The sequence below is a fragment of the Haliaeetus albicilla genome, chromosome 2 (assembly GCF_947461875.1).
Source record: "Haliaeetus albicilla chromosome 2, bHalAlb1.1, whole genome shotgun sequence".
Lineage (NCBI taxonomy): Eukaryota > Metazoa > Chordata > Aves > Accipitriformes > Accipitridae > Haliaeetus > Haliaeetus albicilla.
Window position 1 is genome coordinate 59,951,456 of NC_091484.1, and position 20,688 is coordinate 59,972,143.

General features: G+C 38.7%; 1 protein-coding gene across 2 annotated transcripts in view; it reads right to left on the reverse strand.

Moving 5' to 3' along the window:
• Positions 1-20,688, reverse strand: part of NEBL (nebulette) — a 273,670-nt gene that overhangs the window by 139,721 nt on the left and 113,261 nt on the right. For both annotated transcript variants that reach the window (XM_069776653.1, XM_069776663.1), the window contains exon 4: positions 7,541-7,648. In XM_069776653.1, coding sequence (XP_069632754.1) covers positions 7,541-7,648 — 108 coding nt within the window. The remainder of the gene's footprint in view (positions 1-7,540; positions 7,649-20,688) is intronic.

Sequence of the window (20,688 nt, forward strand, 5' to 3'; positions counted from 1 at the left end):
AAAGCCAGATGGAATAAGACCATTTAAGAGGCAGCTATGTAGGAATCACATCTGCTTGCTTTCTCTACCAGAGATCCACTTAACCTAAAATATTTCCCCCTACATCTCTGAGGACAGTTTCAGCTTCACATTTGTGAGGGTTCTTATGAGGTCACTTATCCATCCTCACTGTGGGGCTGCTAAAAGGGAGGCTTCCCCAAGCAGAAATTGTCCCAAGGTCACATGCCATTCAAGTCCAAATAGACTTGTGTCTGACAGACAAGAACTTCCATTTTATACAATTTGCCGATGTGGCGTTTCTCTCGCACATTAGTAGCTTACCAGAACTTCAGTATACATTTGGGGTTAGTGTTGCAATGGACTTACCCAAATGCCTATCTGAATTTACACATCTAATGCTATTATGGGCAGTATGGGATATAATAGCTCAAACAACTCACTAACACCCATTATAAATCCCTATTTTTCATGTTCACAGTTTTTCCAAATGCAGTTGCCTCTCTTGGGCAGGGGTAAAATGCTCAATGGTAAAATGCTTCTGTTCTTTAAGAGTTATGCACCTTTCCACATTGGTTACAAAGTAGTCTTATAACAATGTCACTGATAGACTCTAATGCTTTTCCAGCTCTGGACCAGGAAGCTGATCTTCAGCAGGTGAAGAATGTCGCCCTGTTAGGGATATCTGTTTTACTACCCCCATGGAATATGACCTAATGTGACTGAGTTATACATTGCTGCAAATTGGAAGTCCACCTGCTCAGCAGAACTTTTCCAGTAGTTAAAGTCAACTAAATCATTCAATTCCAACTGAATACATAATAAATTCCACCATACATAATAATTGTAATGAGTATCTGACATTCCAAAAAGTATCCTTTAACTTGGCATTTTGGGGTCTAAAAATACTGTTTCTTCCCACATCTTGGGAGCTATTGTCATGTATATCACAAGGATTAAGAAAGGGAAACCAACAAAGAGAATCTGAAAAATTTATGGGGACAGAAGAAGTCAGCGACACCCCTGATGAATCACGAACACATTGCTCTGGATTCTCAGTGATCTCTTCCTCCCCAGCGAACAGCTGTAAAATTCCCTAGCAAAGTGTCTCCCTCTACCTCTAATGGAAGGCTGACACAGAAGATAATGGTTTACTCTAGGTGCCACTTACCAGATTAGCATGAATACTTTAATCTCTGTGCTCTAGTTCTTCATGTAAATAAGGACCACATAAAAGGGGATTCCAATACTTCCCCATTTCTTAGGCAACTCTGAAAACAACTTCATTCAATAGAGTTAAAGAAGGGAGAAAGGAGCTTTGAGGAAAACTCCACAGAGAAGTTACAGGTTGCTTTTACAACATTTTATGGTGTGTGGAATATCTTACCGTACAGTAAATAAACAGTATATGAAAGAAAATATTACAAAGCTGAATGCTTGCTGACTATTGTTCCACACAGGGATCAAAGCAAGAAGAAGTGGACAAAGTTGCATGCCATTAAATAATTTAAGACTTTTTACTGAAAGTGTAGGTAAAGAATTCATATACATAGGGGTTAAATTAATGCTGTCTTTTTCTAACTCTGCATAATACTTTGATAATGATCATTAAAGAAAGATTTTCCTTTTTTAAGTAGAATACACACTGAGGTTTGAAATGTGTTCTCAAAGGTTTCCAGTTCCTCACTTAGCACAAGTTCTATCTAAAATATTACTTACAGTTCCTTGGACTCATCATTTCTTAAGGATCTGTTCAGTCATTTTACAAATTTCTGAAAACTGTACAGTATATGAAAGCTATATAAAAATCTGCAAAAAATATTCATAGTCACTGAAAATTAATGTGATTCTTTTGTTAAGTCATTTCTAAAGCATTTATTAGGACTCTACATTTCAAGGCAGATTTTTTCCTGCTTACTCAAAATGAGAAGTCAAAAAACTTTAACACGGAAATATTAGAAAGCCAAAGGATCTGGGGCTTCTCAGAATTTCCACTTGTATGTATCTATACAAAGCAAGATTAGAAGATAATTCAAAAAAGGGACAAGGTTGGACATGACCCTATGCATGTATGGTCACTGCAGAGGAGCACAACAGGAACTCCATCTTCTTACAGATTCAACCTCCTAGCTTCCAGCCAGAAAAAAATGCTGTTGAATGCAACTGGTAGATGCTTAATCACATGAGTTACATGCAGCATATTTGAAATGCAGTTGTGTGGAATTAAGCCTACAGCACACCAAATAATGAAGAGCTCTTGGAGCTGCAGTTCATGTTAAACTGTCAGAGGAACCAACAGGAGCAGAAGGCAATCAGTACCATGGTGTACTGAGCCTTCTACACCTACTAGGCATGCAGCACTTCATACACTGGTCAGCAAGTGCTATGTTAGTAGACACAGTTGTCATATATGATTAAATGCATATTTCCCAAATGAAATAACAACAGAAAAATCATGCTTAGGAATATAAAGACAGTCAGATAAAGTATGAATCACTTCAGAAGCAGTGAAAATCCCAGCGTTGCCTAGAACAATATAAGCTCTTTTTGTATGCAATTTAACATGCTTACCCAGTCTCTTCGTTGATGTGCCATGGTTGGTTTTGTGAAATGTAGACATTGATGTTGCTGTCAATTTTTCTTGTTCCCTTTCATGCTATTCTTCTCCTTCACTTGAATTCAATGGAGGGAAAAAAGCCCTTAGAGATGAGTCTCTGCAGGCTTTATGCTGTGAATCCTACAAATGGAGCTCCAGGCCTTGTTGTTAACATCTTCTCCTGACAATTTTCTCTACAATCTGTTTTGGCAATTTAAGAGACTATTTTACGTACGAGCAAGTAAACAGGTTGAACAACTGTGCCAATAGCTTCTAAATATGGAGCCATGGCTCAATGTCTGTTAGGGACAGTTTCTAATTTCAGATATGCAGATGTGCACAAGTCACTTGTTTCCTCATTTAGATGCTTCATGAAGACATATTTATGTCACATCTGAGGTAGTACCCAATTCCTTATCATTTGTGTCTTTCTCCAGAAAACAGGTATTTAGTTGATTCAAATTATGGGGGAAATCCTGTCCTCTACTGCTTCCCCTGAAGCTGTATGAATTTAACTGGAGGTAGAATGTGACCCTTAATGCTAAAAAACACATGCACCCTATTTCATTAAAGACAATGAATACATACATAGCCTTCCTCATTCAAATCCACATACACTGCTTTTGAGAATGTTACAAGATTTTCATGCTCTCTCTCTCTCTGCATCCAATACAGGCTTCACTAAACTCAGTGAGGGGTTCAACTCCTGGTATATGGGGGAGACACCCCCACCCCCCAGGGGTGTTTCAGTGACTTTCTCTTTACTAACTCTACCATCCTTCATAACTTAAGGTCTTCACCAAAATAGGATAACTTGGAAATGCACTTTGCAAACCAGATTTAATCTGTTTTCATATTTTCCTTTTTTACCTTAAGGTATAGTTTTCATTTTGTATACAATCCAAACCCCCTGGAAAACAAGTCACATACATATAAATGAACTGCATGACTCCACTTTGCTAGCTCTCAAAGGGAAGAAGGGCACAGATACACGCTGCTTCTTGCTCCCACATGACTTAAGTTCATAACAGCATGAATGTGGAAGTGAGAAATGCTTGCATGAGCTCTCACTGTAATGAGGGCGACCACTGTGAAAGCTTCCATGCATCCTTCCAGCCATACAACCGTCAGCAACCCCTACTATCCAAGCACTGGCCTTTATCTTAATGAAAGCTTCTCACTCCATCAATTTGTATGGACACCTGTTTTGCTTTACACTTCGCAGACATTTACCAGGAACAGATTTAAGAAAGAGCAACTTATTTCACATAGGATAAAACATGCTTCAAGCCATATATCTAGACATAAAAGTGCAGTGGCAGTAGGCTGCAGCTCATTGCTACAAACTGCTGAAAGTGTTCCATTTCCCTGAAGGAAATACTATTAGATTGAGTTCCCACTTCTTCAGTCAGCCATGTGTCATGATAGATCAATAAATAAACTTTTGCCATCTTCTTTAACTATTCTCTTCCTTTTGCCACCTTAACTTTTTCCTTGTAAAATCAGTTTACAGTTAGCTTATTGGCAAAATCACCTATAAAAATATGTGGTATTGCTTTCATTTTGAGAATATTCGCATTCATATTGAAAATCCTCTCAAAGTTCAAGATGGACGAAAAACATTGCAAGGTCTTCTAAAAAAATTAACACATTTCTCTGTGTGAACAGTATAAATTTTGTGTGTATTAACTACAAATTCAATGCCAAGAAACAGTGACATCTGCAGCAGAAGTGATGGAAATTTTATATCTGGAATAACTGAAAAAATACTAATAAACTTCTATGATACTTATAAACATATATACTTTTTATAATACTTATAAAACATTTTCACACATATTAATTCGTAAAAATTATTTAAATTTTAAAATGCCTGCTCAGCCATGCAAAGGGTGCTAAAAATCCTGCAAACTCATCAGTAAAAAAAGCTGCTTAGTTTATGCTGCCTCGCTTACATCAATCTAGACTAGGATGCTAGTATGTGTGGTTTACGGCTTTCAAGCTAACTCAATGCTAAGAAGCTGTAGCAGTTGTAGTTTGGGGCAGCTGAACCTGAATGTCACGAAGAGACTTTGTGATTCTTTCTAACGAGCATGTTGTACATCTGCAGAATTAGGCTTTTAATGCTAAAAAAAACATGAGACACTGGGGTAAATTTTATTCTTTTCTAAGAAACTCCATTCTGGCCCTGATACATCCATCAAGCCACAAAATAAATTCTATGAGTTTGGTCTGTCTTCAGAGGCAGGACTGCTGGTGGCAAAACAGCAACTGAAATCCAACTCCCTCCATCAACTCCCTCTCCTCCCACTCCCCCCACCCCACTAACTTTTTTCCTCACAAGGTTTATATTGATAGTGTAAGAGATTCTTTAAAAAGTCAGAGCACTGTGCTAATATTCATGTATGCTGCAAAACTTAATATCAGGACAAAAATATTTTACAAAGATTTCTGCTAAATAATATCTATTATCATTAGTTTTATTTTGTTATTTATCTTCATCAAGAATAGCTACACACTTAACTGTGCTCACTTACCCCTTCAATGAAGTTGTTATGATTTTGTTTCAAATAGGCTCTTTGAGAAGTTTCTAATACTTCAAGGTGAAATCAAAGCAAAACTGAAAATTAAATATATATATATTAGTATTCTTCCATTTTGCTATATATGAAAAGTAAAATTATTTTAGAATTATTAAAGTGCTTACCTTTCAGTGTCTTGAAACCTTAATTAGATCCTTAGTCCGTGATGTATACTGTTTATCTGATAAATACAGAAACTACCCTGTGTGGAATGCATTTCTATAAAACAGGAGTTTTCTAATTACATTCAAGTTGTGGCCTATACAGAATTATCTTTCTACGATACAATGCTATAAATCAAATTATTATTTAAGTGTAAGTGTAAATGAAATGCAACTTCTTTTATAATGGACAGTTTAAAATTCCATTTTACCCTTCAGGATTAATTATTTCTAATAGAGTCCATGACTTGGAATCTGTCAGCTACATACATCAAGAAAAGAAAACAACTCCGTATTGTTATGACTGGATGGAACAAATCTATATTATTAAGACTGGGTGGTTAGGAACGAAGAGACTGGAGTGACCAAGGAAAAATACTGAAAAAAAAAAAAAGAAAAACACTTTTCACATTTAAAAAGATAGTTCTGGGTCTGAAAGGGCAGGTAGATACCTTTAGTTCATGAGCCAGACAGTATCATAAACTGTGCAACAAGGTCTTCTGCTAGAAGAGAAACCCTCTTGTCCTACTCCAAAATAGAGATGGGAAGAAAACTCTTTTATCATTTCACAAAACTACTTCTTTGTTTTTATTTTCCTGCTGTCATACTATTCTATATTCTGATGTTGAGGGTACTGGACTTGGGAGATCTAATTAAATTTCTTGGCATGCCAATATCCAAAACTGAGTATCGCAGGCCTGTTGTAGGGTACTCCTCTCAACCTCTCCTAACAGAGCAGACCCATGCAAGGGATTAAGTATTCATCAGAGCATTGCTCGTTTCATCTCCTTGATGCGTTCCAGAACTACCCCACACAGAAAGATTGCTCTTGCTCAAGGAAGCTATGTAGGTCGTGAGAGGACTTAATTTAAGTTCCTAGCCTGAATAAAAAATACAGCTGATTAAAACCAGGGACTCGCTGAAGTTTCCCAGATCCCAAATAGAAGTCTTAACGGCCATGCTTTTTGCCACTCTGAAGAATACATCTTTCTCTCTCACAAACCAGAAATTTCAGTTAGCCCCAGCATTAAAATAAGATATGAGCTTTTGTTCTCGTCTTATCTACGCACAGGAGCATTTGCACAGCTCTTAAATTAACTGTCCTCCCCATTGGACAATGCTCAAGGAAACGAGTCCTAAGTTTTCACCTCAAAGACCAGCTCTGGACATCAAAATCTTAACTAGTGAATGCTTCAGCAAGAATGGTACATCTCCATTGCTGTGATAAACTAGTATTTTTCAGTGACTCTTTTTTTTCAGTAGCATCCCAACCGGAAAAAAGTTTTTTCTTTCAAGTAAATAAACTCCATCGTTTTCTTCTGATCATACTTACACTAGGTGGCTCTGATGCCATGCTGTTATTTTATTATTACAATGAATGATTAAAAAAAATTTTCACAAAATCATCTATGGAGACATATTCTCGCAGCAGAAGAACCAGGAGGGAAGCCAGGACAAGTTAACGGTATTGATTCTGTATCATTTCTAGCTGCTTCTAGTTCTTACCTATTTCATACATATCATAACTCGCACTACGTATCTCCCAATATTCCACCATGCAGTGAGTTAAACATGCTACAAGGGAATACAATATAAATAAATTACTTTCCTAGTGAAAACATAAGTCAGGAAAAGTCGCATTTTTAAAAATCCCACTCCTGAAAGCATTCTGCATTCAAGCTCTAAGCTAATGAAACACATGGTTAAGTTTTGCTATTTGCCATTCCCTTCTCATCTTGCAGAACATTGCCTTGCATATATTTTCTTTTAAAACTCAGTACCAAAATTTTAACTGCCTCTAGAAAACTCCATCTTCCTAGTTATGCTAATTTTGACAGCCCCTGCTAAAAAAAGACAAAACTTTATAGCTCATATAATTTATATAGTTTACATGTAAATAAAAAGTTACAGAAGTATTCTTACTTGCTGGTAAATCTATTAAAGCAAAAAGTGTAAAATCATTTTAGTATAGAAAATACTTTGAGCATACTTGCTGAAAGCTGGAGAGGTGAACACACATTGCCAATGTGCTGTACAAGTCCACGGTATAAAGTTACACACACTTCAAAATCTGACATACACAAATCGGTCACCAAAATCAGATTCTTCACTCTCACAGACTTCATCAAAAACACCAACAAACACGCCTTTTCTTAGACACACTATTTCTCCATCTACAATCACTTTAGGTGGCAGTCACATACATTACTGATTTGTTCCTGAGTCCTTTTCAGTCTTTGTAACTCGGGCGTATCGGTCACAATACTGAACCCTCTTCCTTTGCTTTCTTCAAAGTCTCTTTTGTATTTTACCTACAGAATAGAAAATACAGAAGAACAGGGTTGTTTTCATTTTCCACAATGTGCCTCTAGCAATGTAGCAATTCTTTTTTACTGTAAATAAAGCACTTGTGAAAGGCTTTCAGCCCTTAAAGGAGAAGCCTGCCTTCATCCACAAACAGAGACAGGCAGCAACAGGACAAAATTCCCCAGTGCCCGAGGAACTGCCTCCTCCAGATGTGCTGTGGGCTCACCTCCATGCATACTGCAGCTGTGGAAAGATCACCCTCTGTGGTCATTTCATTCTCAGAGCAGTAACCACAGAACTACAGATGCCAACACAGCATCAAGCAAGCACTTATTTTCCCCCCAAAATAGCTATAACTAAATCTAGAGGTCTTCTAATACACAGCTTCACATTTCAGCCTCTCTTCACAACGAGTCTACCAGTCTCTTCCCCCATTGAAACATAAATTACATGTTAAAAAAATGCTGCATGAAAAGAGTATTTAGAGGATTGCGAAGTCAAACGTTCATAAGTTAAGGAATGGCTGCCAGTACAAGCTTAATTTGTCCCTCTTGCACGTATGCATTGGGATATTGTCTTTAATCAGGTACTCATATATTACCCTTTGACAAGTCCCCCTCCTTTATTCTGTACACTGCAGAGATGGGTCCGTATGTTCTGGTCCTTTTTTGAACCAGACTATTCAAATCCTACCGTCAAGGTAGGGATATTAGTTTCTGCAGGAGCTTTTTTATAGCTCTCATCACAGTCATTAATCAATCTTCATAATGCACCCTGGAAAGTAGGAATGGCATTATCCACACTTCTAGGGCAACCTGCAAACTGAGGTGAAAAAAGCTTAATTTCCAAAAACATACAGTGGTTTCAGGCTGTTCACTCTCAAATTCCTAACACTTGAATATGCTCAAATTATAGACTTAAGTTACAAATACCCAGTACTTCTACAAATCAGTCTTGGGAATATCAATTTCTGCATAAAGAAACAAGATGAAATCTGCAAAATCTTAAGTCACTGTCAAGCAGCAGACAAAACTCTGTAGCAAAGACAGAGCTGGGACCCATGTATCCACAGATGGATTCAGCTACCTTATCCATAACAACTTCTTTTTACTTCCTATGTACCCTGCTTTATTCACTACACACATCCAGATTTTGCAACACATGGGAGAGCAGTAGTACAAAAAGCAGTATTCTCCTTTACACAACTGATAACCAGAAAACATCCAGCTTATGCACCAAATTTTTAGTTAAAGGTTGGCTTAGGCTTATTTCACCAGCAAGCACTTAAAGTTAAGGTGATGATACACAGGAAAAAATACCCCTAGATCACAAAAGTAAAGTTTCACAGTAGAATATAGTTTGCCCTGCCCATCCTAGTCCTTGATGTGTATCTTCATAAGCTTTGCTTTTTCTTTAAATGCAGTTTTACTGTATATATTTATCATTGTATGTAGTTCATGCATAGGTCCATCATACAAATCCTTGATGCACTGCAGTAAATGACCACAGCAACAAATTACCATTTTTCCTGTGTTCCACCTTAGAGCTACCTGAAATTCATACACAAATGACTGTAGATTTCACATGAGTATATTCTTTTCACGCCACCCTGAGACTAAGGAAACAGTGCTTCCACTCAGGCTTTTGAGGAAAGTATCAGCCAGTGGCCCATGCCTTTCTATTCATCTGCCCCACATTCAACCCCTCTGCACCTGTCCTTCCATTTGACCACCATTATCAGGTATCACTTTGTCTCCCTCTGAGCTTCTACACTAGCCTTATCTATCTCTCCATGGCTTCTTGCTAAAGCCTTTTACCCAAGGCATTTCAAATACCTTTCTCAAATATGCTTTTTCTGTTGCCTATTATGTCCCTATAGTTCTACCAAATGGCTCTCCATCTTCCCACTGACTCTCAGAGGCTTCCTTGAATATACTGGATGGACATAATATTCCAGGACTGTCTGGCACTTAGAAAGAGGTCTTACAAGTATATGTGAACTTTTTTTTTTTATTTGAAGTCATACAAAACTTTACCAAATTTGGACAGACTTCCATGGCCAAGGACATGTGCCTAACACAAAAGACTTTCTTCCATCTCAGCAAGCTTCAACTCTTCAGCCCTAAATGCTAAGACAACTGAGCTGTTCAACAAAAAAAAAAAAAAAAAAAGCATCAAGAATTTCAAATAAGGAAATAAAAGTTTGTCCTAGTCTCAGCCTTGGAAATAGCTGAGTATTTTGCATTAAAATTCAAAATTTGGCCTGAAGCAGACAGCTGACATGGAAATGTTCAGCCTTACTGCTTAAAGTTTACCAGAATTATGAGCAAGTGAACACATCTTATAATAAGAAATGGGCTCAGCCCTGCCTATAAGAGAGATTACCTATTGTTAGAAAGAGCATTTCCTGTTATTAGTCCCAAATGCATCAGCCATTAACTTCAAGTGACCTTTATTCATCTTACAAAGGAACAGAAGAAGAGAAGGAGAGAACTAGATAGTTTTAACATCACATTATTTTAATCCTCCAGTCAGCTAAAAAGGGCTCCTACTCTCTATTAATAAATCACTTCACAGGAGTGAGGTTAACTATATCCTTCAGAGCAACTACTCTGAAATCATAAAAAAAATACATTATTTAAAATGTTAGCAGAGTTAATATATGCATTATTGGATTTTGCTACCTAACTTCAAAATGTAGTTTTAAGTTATAAAAATCACAACAAATGTTTCATGAAGACTGCAGCTCAGTGAAATGTGGCCCACTAACACCAGTAGTTATTTTAAGTTCAAAAGAACAAAAACCCCAAGTTTCCAGAAAATGTCAAATAATAAAGATGCCATCAGTCATTCAGAACTTGGATCTAAAAAAAATCCTGTTCAGTATCAAGAATGCATACGAATGAAGAGGGGAGAAAACAACTGCTGACTGATCTCCAATTTTAGATAATTTAAAAATTCAAGTTTTTCTTACCCAGAAAACTTATAATTACTACAAAATCAGGGATTAAAATGCAATTTAATTGCTTCAAACCAATTTACCATAGAAAAGAATATTCTGTATAGGAGCTGTAAATATCACTATAATGAATGACTTAACTGCATACCAGGTCTGGATGGGATGGAGTTAACTTTCCTGATAGCAGCCCATACAGTGCTGTGCTTTGTATTTGTAGCTAGAACAGAGTTGATAACACACCAGTGTTTTGGCTACTGCTGATCACTGCTTGCACAGCATCAAGGATGTCTCCCCAAGCTCACCCAAAGACCGGTAGGCTGGGGACAGACGAGGGGTTGACAGGTGACACAGCTGGGACAGCTGACCCACACTGACCAAAGGGATATTCCATAAGATAAAACATCACACTCAGCAACAAAAGCTAAGGGGAATTGGGGGCATTGCTTATTAAGGCATTTGTCTTCTGAAGCACTATGTGTATTGAGGCCTACTTTCCCGGAAGTGGCTGGACATTGCCTGCTGATGGGAAGTAAGGAATAAATCTTTTTCTTGCTTTGCTTCAGTGTGCAGCCTTAGCTTTTTTCCCATTAAATTTGACCCATGAGGGGTTTTTTAATCGTATTTTTTCCCTCTGTCCTGCTGGGGGGCATGGTGAGAGAGTGGCTTGGTGGGCACCTGGCAGCCAGCCAAGGTCAACCCACAACAAACTGGAACCCTTGAAATTTAGTTTTGAAATGGAAATGTCTATAACCCCTAATGACTGAATCATAAATGCAGTCATTTCCTACAAAGATGCTTTTCAGCAGCTTATCACTAAAATCTCAGCTAGTGGTTTGTAATGCCTCCCTCTTGGCTCCAAAATTCAGTGCAGTCTCACAAATGCAGAGCACCCTCAGTAGTGACTGCCCTGAAAAATTGATCCTTTGAGAAACAATGTGTGGCATAAACATTAGAAATAAAACACTAATAAATCACCATAAATGAAAAAGTTTTAAGTGAAAATACTTCATGAGAAGTAATTCTGCACAGACCCACAGTGAAAGTACTAAGTGATCCAACAGATCTTTAACAAATCAAACTTCTCAGATTCATTACATCAGCAAGATATCTTTGATAAGCCCAAATCCATTCATGAGGTCAGCATGAAGCAGCCATGACAGTGGGTCCATCTTACTCTGTACATAAAATCTTATACTGGAGAAAATGCTGCTCATTTTTTTTGCAGGTATACTTGGTACTTGGCAGCAAATCCACCTATTAGCAAAACAAGACTAATTTTTCCTGGGAAAAATAGACTGAAAATATAAATGGAGCCTAAAAGATTGATTACTCTCTTGGGGTTTTTTGCACCTACCCTTAGTCCAGACTCATTTGCAATAACAGAAGCATGTATCAACTGAACAAACAACACAGGAGTCCAAAAACACCGAACAAAAAAAAACCAGAGCAAGAATTCAACATGGTGGATCTTATGCTCTTATCATCACTGGAGAGCTGTGAATAATACCGACCTCAGAAACACACTTCATTCCATCCCTACCTCAACAAGTTACTCAGCCACAACAAAGCAAATATTGAATCTCCAAAAGCTAGGGCAGTGTCAAAGCTGGTTTCCTGTAGAGTCCCTTGTCTCTTCTCCACTTCCCTGTACAGACCAGGCAGCTATGCCAATAATCTCCTTCCAAAATATCCCCTTTCCTTATTCTGATGCACTGCATAGCCCCACAGACTGTGGCATCATCATGCCTGATGTCCAGCAAGGAAGGAGTAAGCAGGGTAGAATGAGACCACACACACCACATTTGCCCTGAGAGGAATGTTCATAGACGTACAGTCTTTACCACACCCTGAATATTTATGAATTCGTTTCAGTATATTGTGTTTGAGGTTTGCCCAGAGCCATCTGCTCCTTCTGTGCCCAGCACACACAACTACTTCCCAAAGGTCACCATCTGCTAATACACTGGTTTTCACAGACTGGCAAGAAATCCTCTCCCACAGTACAGGTCCTAGAGGCACATCTTGGCAAAGATGCCTTTGTTTGGATTTGCTTCTTCCATAGAGCACCTATGTCTGTTGATTTTGCCTTGATTTATCTTGCTTCTTACAAAATTAATTGCAAGACAGAGAAAAAATTTACTCTGTAAATTAGGTTTTTATGAACATGACTAAAAAAAACGGTTACAGGTAAATCAAATGTAAAGAACAAGTCCAGACTAAACTCAGTAAGACTTCCTTTTAGTTGACTAATCCCTCTATGAAGGATCCCTAACATTATCCTATCTGACAAAGCTAGGTTTCAGTCTTCATGGCATAGTCTGTCTTCTAACACTGCCCATAGCTCGAAATCCCATTCATCTCCTGCTCATAATTAGAGGTACATTTAAGTCCCATCTAAGACCCAACAACCGCCAGTACCCAATCTGCCCATGCATTGCTTCTCCTAATGGGAGTAAAACATGGCCTTCCCACTGTCACTCAATTAGAACTATTGTCCACAGTAAATCTAAACAGACATCTGGAATGCAGGAACTGAGAATGGCCCACAGGGCAGACTAAACTGTCCTCAAGATTTTTATATGAACTGGAAGCTATAGGTTGGGCATTCCTTAGGGAAATCAAGGAGCTATAGGCTCCTAAAAGGCCATTGATGAATGAGTTTACCTGGAACAAGGGACTGCAGGGTTAAAGATTTCATCCCATTAGTTTTACTGTTCTTAGTCAGCTAAAGGAATCTGCATTAAAAGAAAAAAAAAAAAGTAGGCAGTAAAATGAAACAAAACAAAAATCCCCCGAGACTGCATTTTGCAATTTTTTTAAACAGTCTTTAGAATGCTCACGGTCATATTTTAGAAATTTTTCCTTTTAATATAGTAAAAAAGCCATTTTCACAACTCATGGCTCTGAAGCATTCATCATAATAGTTGAAACTTTCTGAGAGAAGAAAGTTTCTCATTCAAGGATGTTTTAAATCTGAAAAGGCCAGCACTCCAACACTATGAAAAACATCTGCAACTATATGGAGTAAAAAGGTTCAAGTGCCATCACTAACATTAAATATACTGTCTTTCTATACATATCATTCAAACATTGGGCAAGTCTGTCTGTGCTACCCTGTACAGTACACCTGAGCAAGTTTCTAACCATCTGCAAATCTCTGCACTGTAATTCCCCGAGGACCTTCGCAGTTTTGCCAGGGAACTACTTCTAACAAACAAAAATCTTGGAATCCATGTCAGAACAGTTAAAATATTGGATGGGTGCAAATTAAAATGTATAAATAGTAACTCTGGAGATAATGTCTCTATAATGTGGTCTCTTTATACTGAGGATGATGAGAGCGGCTTACAGAAAAAGCACGGGTAGAAATGTTCCAGACCCCGGGATGTGCAGGGACAGGAAATTGGAGGCAGTGAGAGATCAACAATTTCAGAATGAGAAAAAGATGGAGTCCTCCATTTGGATGTATCACAACAGCATGTGAACAGTAGCTGGGATCCAAATAAAATTATGACTGAAGAGAGGGTGATCTGAGACTGTTTCAACAGGCTTATGTCCAAACAAGTCGCCTAGGCTCCACGCCATCAAAGGTTATTTCCACTGAAACTACTTAGGTGCTTCTGCCCAAGAAATTACTTTTATGCCAGTACATATGCTGCTCAAGTGCCTTGCACTTTGTTTTGCTATTGGACAAAGTGGAAGTCAGTCATATCCTTTTCTATTAAAATATAGCACTAATGTTCTCCAAAGTCTGCACACACAGAGAAGGCTACATAAAGAACAAGCCAGTGGCAGATCAAGCTGGTTTTCCCCCACTTCCACCAGCAATTATCATCCATTCGACTTGTGAAACAAACTTTACATCAACATTTTAGAAGTAGTAAACAAATTCTGTGCAGAACTGCAGCTGAGGAAAGATGAGGTTGCAACCTTCATGTTAGAGAAATACCGTCAGATCTTCTGTCCATTCCGTATTACTTGGTATATTCTGTGTTTGAACTAGTTTATCTCCAAGGAACAAAAGCCTGGTGAGGTGAAGGATTTCTTAGTCTGCCACAACAGAAATAGATCTGCTTTCACCATATCTCATCTCCAAGCAGAAATTAAAGACTGATATATATAATCTAAATGCAACCTGATACATTACCACAAATTTTAATAATACCCTCAAAAATGAAACTAGTGATGGCAAACTCCTCCAAACAGGAAGATAATTATCAGACATAAAGGGAGTAAGAAAATAAAAAAACAAACCAACATTTAAATGCCTCGTGTATAGATTTACTAAATCCTGGAATATGGTTTTAACGCCAGGGTCTGAACTAAACATACTGTCTTGCCGTTCTCTCCATCAGAAAGGAGAATGGTCAGACAACCACCAGGAAAATGATGAACTCAAGAGCTGTGTACTCTGAAGGAAGTACACAGTAAATCACAAGCACATGTGAGCTTGCTCTGCCTACTCTCCAAGGTGGACAGAAAATGCATAACTGCTGGTTGGCTAGGGCATGAAGACTGAGCTAGTAAGTCCTGCTGAGAGGCAGGATATGTTAGCTCGGGCTCAGCGCCATGCAAACCATGGTCACACAGCCTTTAGTTGGCTCATAGCACTAGCAGTGCTCAGAGGCATCTGCCCACTGGGTACCAGAAAGATATAACCCAAAAATGCACATCCACAGAAAAGACAGGCAGCCACAACAGCAATTCTGGGGGAAAAAAAGAAACCCCAAACACTCCCCTCCCTGCAAAAAGCCACCAAATAAAAACCCCCAAAACCTACCTAACAAATCTTCCAAATAACACAAGGGCCATATTGGTCCTAAGAGTGTAGAAAATTCACATAAAGAATCAAGCCAAAAACTGAACTAAAAAATACAACATGAGATGTAGAAGATTGACCCCAGAGGGACGTAAAGAAGATTGACCTCAGAAAACTGTAATACAGACCAAGGGTGCAAGTTGTAGTCATATATTACAAAAGGTAACCAAAACAAACACTAACAGGCAGCAGAGAGCCAGCACATGACATGTGGGGGGAAAAAGAAAAAATCTGTAAAACTTTCATGAACAACTGCCAAAAAATCAGGGAACATTCACTGCTGTAGCAAAAGAAAGAGGCTGAAATGAGTCCAGCTGAGAGCAACCAGAATGCAGCCCAGAACAAAGTGCAGAGGAAAAGGATCTGAAAAATCTGGATTTGAGCAATGCAGACGTGCAGGCACGCAGGCATTACAGAAAGTAATGGGACACACTGCAATTATACCCTCTGGCCTCTGCTGATAGCTTAGCAAACTTGGGGTCTCTCATGTCTGTCACTCAGACGCCATGTAGCTGGCACCTTATATACCACTCACATTAGTAACTATCCTCCTGTCTCATTATCCTACAGCTCCTCTTGTCTGCTTTCTTGGTAAAGACATGCCATCTCTTATTCCACAGAGTTAATGGATCTTTTGTCTTTAGGTGCTCTTATGGAAGCTCCTTACAACTGTTTACTCTGCCATTTATTGGTTATTTCTTGGAAACTGATATATCAAGTGGAAGCAACCTGCAACCAGTGCAACCCTGGTTGCAAAATCCATGCCCTTTTTACACACTCTGTGCCCCCTTTGCCATATTAGTGTCACAGAAAGAGAGAGATGCACTTGGCTTGTAAAGAGAGAAGCAACAATATACTTTATTGATATAAAGTAGTGAGTTAACAAAGTTCAATGGTAAATGCAACAGTGATTTAACAAGATTCGATGGCAAGGTCCACTTGATTATTTACTGCATTTACTGACAGGGTCAGGCAAAGCTGTTAAGGAGACCCTCCCGTTGAGTCATGAGGTTCAGAGAGGACCCCGTTGTGTTCTAACTCCTTCTCAGAGGGGAGTATAGGTGCAGCTGGATCCAGACTTAATCCTAGACTTGGTCAACAGTTTATGTCTAGAGGATTATATATGCACAATCAATCCTTTATATCACTTAGCTAAAACTACAAAGTTTCAGCGTGCTTATTCCCAATTAACTTACCAAGTATCTGACGCAATAAGGATTCTCTCAACCTCAAGGAGTAACCTTGAGAGGTGTCCCTACTCAAGGGAACATCCTGGCATGCAGCCTGCTGCCATGCAGGAGTGCTCAATGGGCCCTTGGCTGTCCACTATTTATGGAGTAAGATGAGGGACCTATAGCCACATTTGCATACCAGCCGTATTTTGGTTGGCGCATGCTCAACTAGCTCTCAGCTGTTGAGCAAGATTTATAGCCCTTAGCTATTGTGTTGTTATCTGTCTCCCCAGAGTCCAACTTAAGCCGGATGCAGCCATCACGACCGCCACTGGTGGCTATTGCTTAAGCAGAAAAGGGCGGAGGGGAACACACTGCCACAATTAGTTATAGATGTCTCATGCAGTCAGTTCCTCTGTCTCTGTATAACCAAGGACAGGGGAGAGAGACTACCTACCTTTTCCATTTAACTGTAAGCAGATTCTGAAATCCTTATAATTTTTCTACCCTCCAAGTTATCTTTCTGCCACTCAGTAACGAAGATAAAGCCTCAAGGTATTGAAGGCACCATGAAGGTACCCTAGTGCTTTAGAAGGAACTTCCTTTCTAAAAGTTGGAAGTAAAAAGGGAAAAAAATTTGAAGTCCATAAAATCAACTTCCAGTTAATGCCTGCAGCTTGGCACCCACAGATTAGTTTTAATTAAACTCTAGCTAGAATGTGACAGTAAACCCCATTTTTTTGAGACTGTAAATTCTCCATTTAGTTCTTCATTTTAGGGTGGGAAGAAAAGGAAGGTGAATGGAAAATTATACATTTAAGAAAGGCAGTTTCATACCAGAAAATACACAGCAGACAGTTCAGCCTTGTATGGTTACATTTTCATTTATTTTCAACTCTGAATGTCAGATATTCTTAAGAAATTTCAGCTGCAGAGGGGAAAACCACAGAAAATATTGTCTTGTTCCAACTAATATTCCAAAAACTATCAAAAGACAGGTGTTTGTGAAGAGAACTGAATCACTGCAAATGTTAATCCTTGGAGTAGTCCATTAGCTGAATCACTTAGCGGGAATAATTTCTTATAGAACTCAGTATGTAGGCAGCCTCCTATAAATGCAAATCTAATATTTACATCTTCAGCCTCTCAAATATCATTATAACAACAAGCAGAGTGAAACTGTTAGAAACGCAGGAAAGTCATTCAATTCCAAAATTACAGCCACACGAACTGAGAGCAGAAGATGCCAAAGCCCACCAGTAAAATCATTGTTGCAACCTGTTTCTGACTGTCTTTTCTTCATGCACCCTGATGCTTGAATCATCTGAATATACAATTTCCGATACTTCCAAATTGTTTGCCTCTACACCTAGAAAATGCTTACACAGGTAATCTACCTCATTCGCAAAGAGGATACAGGCTCATCACCCCAGAGTCCCTGACTTGAGCTCACACTTCCCCATGCGCATCAGGAAGCTGACCCCAGTCCTGCCACAACTCATGGGGAAAAAGACACAGATTGTCCTTGACTCCTGAAGCTACAAGACCCAAGGGATACATATCAAAAACTCTTAGCCACATGCTCAAAGGAAAGCACTACAGTGAGAACATGATAACTTGGGGATAGTTTTGCAGTGTTGATGGTAACAGGGAAATTAGGCCATTCCATTTGTCAGTTATCTAAGTAAACTGGGCAATAAAAATACATCCAGTCCCCTCATCCCACCCCCATTAAAAACATTTGCTGCTCAGACTCTCACTTTAACATCCTTAAACTGAGATCAGATAATTAAATCATCCTCCAAGCCTGGCTGTCAATTTTAGGATCTTCTTTGGGAGCCACAGCTAGAGCTTGTTACAATTAATAGGAAAATTCCAAGTAATTTCAGTTTATCAGCCATTATCCCAGAGAACTCCTCAGATGGTGATAACTGACCAGGAACAGCAGGCTCATCGGACAAAAAGCAGATGTCTCTAATACAGACACCTACACACAACCTCATCAACCAACCTGCTCTTACACTGAGTGAAGAGAAACGGACATTTTCAGAGAACAACTCAGCTCATCCTGAAGAAGGTACTTCAAACATCTTCAAAATACTTGTATTTAAAACATCTTTAAGTACCTTAAAAAGTAAAAATGCATCTTAAAAATACCTAAAATATCTTTAGGTATCTTAAAAAGACATCTAAAGCCAGGTGAAATGAACTCTACCCAGAGCTCCAACACTCCTCATCATGTTGTCTCTACATCTCCTGTCATGCTGTTATTTTTGTGAGCTGCTTCAAAATAAATTCGTGACCAGTTTCCTAAACCTTCAGAATTCTAGAGCTGCACACAGATGCCAGTACTGAGTTTGGTGTGGGATCAGTTTTCAGACACAGAAACTATCAGCTGCATACAGCACAGTGTTTTTTAAATTGAGAGCTGAATCACCAGATTTTTCTCAAACTGTGCCTGTAGAGCAATATGTAAAACCAAACTAAAAGAGTGGTTATTTATGATGTGCAAAGGAACGAGAAGGGCAAGGTACCCTTTAAATATATCCATTATTCATTCCTACTGAATACACATGACTTCTGCTTCAAACAGCGAGGGATATGTTGTGAGAGATGCCCTTCTAATAAAAACAAGGCAGGAATGTTAGTACCAGAAGGTTCCCTGCAGGCTAAAAAGTGACAGTTGGCTGGGCTAGGATCAGAGCAAAAAGTGGGGTGTAGCAGCAGGGCACGCTTACACACAGAAAAAGCGGAAAGAAAAGGAAGGGTCCACAAATTCCAGAAATGAACTGAAAACTTTAAAAAACAAAAACAACAACAACCCCCCCAAAAAACACTGTTCCAGAAAACGAAGACCAGGCATCCCAAAGAAGCAGACAGGGGCTGTACGTTGCATTTCTTATCAGCGATGTTAGCTAATAACAATGAGCAGGAGTGGAAGGAGGGAAGAGAAAGAGGAGAATAGTTACTAATCACCCCAGTTGTAAAAACTGCTCCCTTTGTTAAATGGCCGTTAGTGGAGAGAAGGTGGGAATTTGAAGAAGGATCTTTGTTATTTAAATGCTATCTTGTGCTGCTTTTTCAAAACTTCCTTAGAAATGTATAATAAAACCAACTATTTTTTAGTTCCAAGCACTAAAGGCCACAGGCTAGAGGTTTGGGTTGGGTTTTTTTTTTCCTTTACTGACCAGGGAAAACTAGGAGAGAGGTCATTGCTTCTTATAAAAGAGAGGAACGACATTCCTAAATCTGTATACATCCTACCTTCTGATTGCTTCTAGGTTTTGAAAACATCTACACAGATGAGCTTTGTCATTACTGTAAAGCCTTCCATTTGTGAAAAAAAGTAGACTGATGAAAATAACTCTTTTGTAAATTTCAATACTGTTTATTTTTCTTGCTCACCTCTAATCAGCAGGAACTTATCCCTCCCAAGACAACCTCATCTTTTTATTTCAGGGAAGGGAAAGTAGTGGCAGGGATAATCTGACAGCAATGATGCAAACTGCATGCACCATTTGTATGCAAGGAAATAGGAGGACTGGCACACAATGTTAAAAAAACTCTGAAACATGCTAAATTTCTTCAAAATGGTTTGCATATTTTTTAGACATTTGTTTATCTGAAAGGGAGAAGGCTCAGCCTACATTCAGCCGGCCAGCCATCCCCTTTTTAATATCTCAGGAAACATCATAACCTACAGGTAAGATGCAACTGAGGGTAAGATTTTGGTCTGCCCTGTTCAATTCACCTGTGCGGGGAGGTATATTCCACAGAAGGCAAATAGAGCTTCTGCAAGTAATACAGCCAGCCTTCACAAATCAAATAGGCTGAAAAAAAGATACATTTAAATGCACTGAAATGTTCATTAATTGCAGAGAATTTTGCCTAAAGCCCACAGGACCCTCATGCACTGGCATAATAGGAAAAGGCACAACTTCTGGCAATTGCACAATGTGCTTGCCAACATACTTATTTGAATTACAGAGATTAGATACAAACTTCCCAGATTCCAAACAATGATTGTCCTTTTCCTTGGCATTTTTTAATATTTCTGCTGCGAGGAAATGCAGTTACTCACAGGAGTAAGTTTGA